General features: G+C 42.4%; 1 protein-coding gene across 1 annotated transcript; it reads left to right on the plus strand.

Moving 5' to 3' along the window:
• The first annotated feature begins 279 nt into the window (after nucleotides 1-279).
• Nucleotides 280-5461, plus strand: LOC138959013 (uncharacterized). The gene is made up of 3 exons (XM_070330370.1): nucleotides 280-533; nucleotides 1720-2028; nucleotides 2507-5461. The coding sequence occupies exons 1-3, from the start codon at nucleotides 482-484 to the stop codon at nucleotides 2863-2865; spliced, it is 720 nt and encodes a 239-aa protein (XP_070186471.1). The 5' UTR covers nucleotides 280-481; the 3' UTR covers nucleotides 2866-5461.
• Nucleotides 5462-5790: the final 329 nt, after the last annotated feature.

The following is a 5790-nucleotide window of genomic DNA, read 5'->3' on the forward strand; positions in this document are numbered from 1 at the left end:
AGAAAGACAGGGTGCTCGAATGTTCTTAATGAAAAATAAGTAAATAGATTGATAATAAATAGATGGATAAATGAATAGATAAATACATAAATGAATAAATAAATAATGAATGAATAAATGAATGAATGAATGAATACAATAATGAATGAATGAATGAATGAATACAATAATGAATGAATGAATGAATGAATGAATGAATGAATGAATGAATGAATGAATGAATGATTGAATGAACTCATCATCAGACTTGAGTACCCGAAGGTGGGAGACAAAACAGTGAACATAGGCAACGGTATCGGAGTGGTCGAGTTTTTATTCAACGGACAGCACCTTCAAAATGATCAGGGTCTAGGCCTCAGGAACCTCAGATAGTGTATAAAGCTGTAAAGCTGCAGTGAATTCCAACATTTGTGTGACCTGCGAACGTGCTAAAACATTGGAGGAGAGAAAAGAAAAGGGAGCGAAGAATCTGATCTGCCCGATGATAATGATGGCATTGCCGATGATCAAAGTGTTTCTGTTATGTCTGTCAGGTAAGTAAACCACGATTAATTTAATAGATGGATGCATGGACAAACAGGCCTATGGAGGATTGAACGGGCTGACGGACAGATGTACTGAACTTAGGACGGCGTCTCATACGCGAAGTGTTTGATTGTTTGTTTGTTTCTTTAACACTTTCGGCCCTTCTTCGTGCTCGTTCAGCATCTGCCTTCTCGCCTTCTCTTCTTTTCTTTTCTTCTTCTTCTTCCTTCCCGTTTCAACAATCTTGTAAACTACCACGGGACGTAGGGAGCTTTTACATGAGATTAAATTGACATTCCTATATTCGGGGACATACCAAACATCCACTGGCTGACTACTTTTTGTGCGGAGTAGGAATTTGTTGCTAAATTGAATTTGTAACTGACACCAGTGTCAATTTGTGAAAATAATTCTGCAAAAAAATTGCCATTCTACATAGAAAGCCGCGGCATCGTTGCTTGTTGGGACATGATCAAGTGGATTATATGCACTTATTTCATGTACACGCCTGTGGTGATTCATGTGCTCGCTTATCTTGAGGATGGCAGGAAAAAGTTCGCGTATAAAATCGTCGCATCGTCGTTGTACGTTTCAAGTTTTTATGTTCTACATTTCTGCTGATAAATTCACGTAGCAATACAATATGATATTAAAGTGTGCCATTATTTCTGCGAAACGTTACTCGTCATGTAGACCCAGGAACGAATTAGGAGAGCTGAGATTGATGGTGAATTGTGTCTGATTTCAGACATTCATCCTTGTGGATTAAGTCTTGTTCGGGATGACAGTCTAGACATGCCAGAAATTAAAAAAAACTGTACATCGCCGCTATAAAACAACAAAAAACTGTCATCAATCGTCGTAAACGCCACGGTCTAAGGAAACCATGCACTATATAATTATAAGGCTGGAAGTGAGCTCTGAGTATCTACATTCTCGTTTAAATGTACACTGCTTCACAAACCACTTCTTCTTTCTTTATCTTTTATTTGTTGCTTTACTCCACAATTTAGTATTTTCGTAGTTCGTTTTGATATTTATTCAGGAGATAACTATTCTAATCATAAAAATGAAATCTTCAGTCTAAGCCTACAGCTGAACTGAGTTCGATGTGATGTGGTTGGGGTATTGCACAGCCTTTGTCAACATTCTGTAAGCGCGCAAAAAGTAATCGTTTACTCCCTTTCTCTAAAGGTATCACAGCTTCACGAGTGGACCATGGGGGCAGCAGCAAAACCAACGACTCACTACCAGGCGGTCCAGGCAACCCCCACAGCGTCACGGCCTCCGCCACCATCATCATCAACCCTGCCATTATACAGGCCATCAACGCTTCCAACCCAGGCCTGGGCACACCTGCACTGTATAAAATAGTTCACGACCTGCTGACCAACCCCCAGTTTATCGCGGATATGAACCGTGTAGGAAGGCAATATGAAAATGCCACGAAGGAAGAAAGCGAGAAAGCGGCTCTCGATTTTCTGAAGGACTACCTGAAGCAAGGTAAGGGAAGCTGCCTCTGACGGTGGCGCGAGTGCTCTGGGCTGAAGTGTGCGATGCGAAAATGGGTCCCACTCATCTGGGTGGTACGCAGTCGCAGCGTGGGGTTGATTGCATTGAAACTGATATTTATTGTGATTTCAACCAATCAGTGCACAACCTTGTCGTTCTTGTCGTCTGTTTGTTTGCGGGTATACTGCTTTGATAACTGAAGAGTGTGAGAGAGAGAGAGAGAGAGAGAGAGAGAGAGAGAGAGAGAGAGAGAGAGAGAGGGAGAGAGACAGACAGACAGACAGACAGACAGACAGACAGACAGACAGACAGACAGACAGACAGACAGTCAGACAGACAGACAGTCAGACAGACAGACAGACAGACATACAGACAGACAGACTGAGAGAGAACGACAGAGAGAAAGAGACAGGTCCAGAGAGTATTGAAAAACCTTTATCAACATGATGTTTTTAACCATTGACAACAGGGAAGATGAGCAGCCAGTCAGGCTCGGCGAGCGGCACCAACCAGGGCCTTCTGAACGCCATCAAGAACGGCGTGCTCCCACCACGTGACCACGGGGATTCAGGCCCACAGGCGGGACTGTACAACATCATCCAAACCTTGCTGAGCAACCCTCAGTTTATGGCGGGCTTGTACCCGATCAGAGTCAAATATGAAAACGCCACGGATGCAAAATTGATGAAAGCGGCAATGGAGTATGCGGAAGACTTCATCATGAAGGCCGGAGATAACCATGCTTTGAACGATGGTGGCGCTAGTGTTCTGGTAACGTCTGTCGTTGTTCTTGTCGCCAGCTTGCTTGCGAGCACAGTGCTGTGTTAAAGTTGTGTCCACTCCAACTGGATGCAGTGAAGTCAAAGTAACTCAGTTGAACAAACGAACACACGGCTTTTCTCTTTTCGTTTCTTTTCTTCTTTAATTCGATGGACTCGATAAACGATGAATTGTGTCACGTTCCCCATTACATGTCTTGCCTAATTCTGTATCACTGTGAAGAATAATTGTATAATGGGAACGATACTTAAAAAGAATAATTATGGTAAGCGTGAAGTGTGGACTTTTCCCCTCCAGAATCTGCAACTGGCTGAGAAACTATACGCACGTTATTCCCAGACCCAGAGGTCTGGGTTATGCGGAGGCATTTGCCTGTGTGAACGGTGACATTCCGGAACCGGAACTAGTATCGAGGTTGACCATGGGCAGCGCCATTTTGTTGTGAAATACGTCATCAGTTTGTGTACACAGAAAGTTGTGACATCCGTCACCCTATGGGAGGGGTGAAGGCAACATTGTTGTTCATCTGTAGAAAGTTGTGAAATCCGTCACCCTATGGGAGGGGTGAAGGCAAAATTGGTCATCACTGAGTTTGTGTAACACAGGAAGTTGTGAAATTGTTCAACAAAAACATCAGAGGTCGAATTGTGCAGGGTCAACCGTAACAAACTCAAACCGAGCCAGTCATACTTACCTGTATTTGAGTGACTTATATACCGACATTTTTATTTCTTATTTTCAGCACAGGTGTAGGAAAAATCATGAACCAAAATGTTATTTATTTTCTAATTTAACATTTTTTTTACAAATGTGACCATGTTCTTTTAAACAAACAGTGACATTAAACATTGTTATGTTAAAAAAAAGAAAAAAGAAAAATAGCTTTTGTGCACAAATCAGAAAATACATTGTACATTTTACCTACAGGCCAAACCGTGAGTTTCTGTGGCAAAGCCCGACCGAGGCCAGCGGTAAAAATAGCCAGCGGGGCGATATCACTTTGTCCGCACGTCGCTGGGCATATCAGCGCAGTTCAACGTTGCCAGAGACCAAAGAAGCGCTTTACTCAGGTCGCAGCGCGCGGCGGCTCACTGGAGGAATGTTTGAAAACTATTTGTGCTCGCGACTGCGAGCAGACCACAGGCACATTACACCCAATAAAGTTTGGACTTGTACTGGCAGAGAGCGAATGCAAATTCTTGTAGGCATACACAGACGCAACATAGCATATACAGACAATAACACCCACAACACTTCAACAGCATATGAAAGGAATAAAAATAAATACGCAAATCGCGCACAATACACCAGTTAGAAAAACAAGGAGTACCAAAGCGGCGTGCAGAAACTAAACTGACTCGGAGACTGAGAAGAAACATTTATCACACGATATGGATAGCAAACATTAAAATAAAACAGATAAGTCAAGCAAAAAATAAACACAAATATCGAAAACACAATAAACAAAGGTAAAGAAAACAAAAAGAGATGCTTGCCGACAGTCAGTGTGTGTGTGCGTGGTTTGTGCGTCAGCGGGGTGTGTGTGTGTGTGTGTGTGTGTGTGTGTGTGTGTGTGTCAGCGTGCGCGTGCATGCGTGCGTAGGCTACGTTCTTGCGTGTGTGCGTTCGAATGAGAAAGAAGAGAGAGAGAGGATTGAAGAATGAGGTCACGCTCTCTGTCACATGAATACATATACACACACTGAAGGCTACCTCGGACACGAACACTTGCCAACAACTGTGGTTGGACATGCTTTTGAAATGGAATATTTTTTCGACATGATTTCTGGACATACGAATCCCGCTGTGTTGCCTACTGATGTTGCGAATGATGAAGGTTTTGAGTTGACTGACCTTGAGGAGGGATTGCATCAGGCGTTTATCGTCTCAAATTATATCCTTGCTACTTTTCAGGAGTCAACTATTGGCATTCATGGTAACTTGGATAGTCAATGTTTTTATTTGTTTGATTCCCATCAAAGAAACAGAAATGGTAACCATTCTTCAAATGGCGCTGCAGTTTTGATGTCATCAAGTTAATTCCTTTGCAGAATTGATTGATTTTCTCAAAAGCCATTATCAATGTGTTTATCAATTAACACCTGTTCATTTCTGTCCAACTGCAACATGCAATTCATTAACTTTTGACCCTAACCTTTAACACTTCCCAAAATAAATCTTTGGTGGACATTGCATCGACGCTGTTCATTTTGAATGAACATTTTTCTTGTTACTATATTATGTGTGTGTTCTACAGCGCCCGCGCGTGGGTGTGTGTGTGTGTGTGTTCGTGTGGGCGCATGACTTTGGGGTTCACATGGTTTGTTTGTTTGTTTGTTTGTTTCAGACCCACACCCATATACACACATTTCACATTTAAACCATTTGTCGGCCCCCTGTCGATATTTATCGACTAAGTTCCTTTGTGTTGCATTGTTGTGCAAGATGACTGAGTGTGTGCAAGAAACCACTTTGACCATTCACCTAAAAATTACATGAAGGAACGTCTGGGAACCTGCTGATTTGAATCAGCAAATTTTCTTGTATTCATTGCCGGCAAGTTGATCTGTATCAGTGCATGTACAACAATAAGTAGCCTACGAATCATAGACACGCGCGTTTGCATTAAATACATGCAGAATTATGTAGTGTGTGTGTGTGTGTGTGTGTGTCGTCTTCTGTTTAATCTTTATCAGCCTTGGCCTCCGGCTTCGGTCAATAAAGCTGATGAAATAAAAGACTAAATGCGGCTCTCTCGGGCCAACAAAAAACCCTGGTCTGTCATAAAACCAACCAAACATATTGATTCCCAGCTCGTTATGTGTGAAAAGTCGTGAAAATGATGACAATAGCCTATGTTTCTTCCTCTTTTGTGTGATGTTGCAAAACACGAAACGTAAAATCCCCCCCGAAAGCGGTGTAGCGCGATTAGTGTTGATGCTACAGTAGCTTTTTACTGCGAGGGAAGCGACC

Source organism: Littorina saxatilis, linkage group LG2, assembly GCF_037325665.1.
Source record: "Littorina saxatilis isolate snail1 linkage group LG2, US_GU_Lsax_2.0, whole genome shotgun sequence".
Lineage (NCBI taxonomy): Eukaryota > Metazoa > Mollusca > Gastropoda > Littorinimorpha > Littorinidae > Littorina > Littorina saxatilis.

Coding starts and splice junctions, on each gene's coding strand:
- LOC138959013 (XM_070330370.1), top strand. CDS start 482: ATGATAATGATGGCATTGCCGATGATCAAAGTGTTTCTGTTATGTCTG. Junction 534..1,719: donor GTTTCTGTTATGTCTGTCAG/GTAAGTAAACCA, acceptor CTTTCTCTAAAG/GTATCACAGCTTCACGAGTG. Junction 2,029..2,506: donor GAAGGACTACCTGAAGCAAG/GTAAGGGAAGCT, acceptor CATTGACAACAG/GGAAGATGAGCAGCCAGTCA.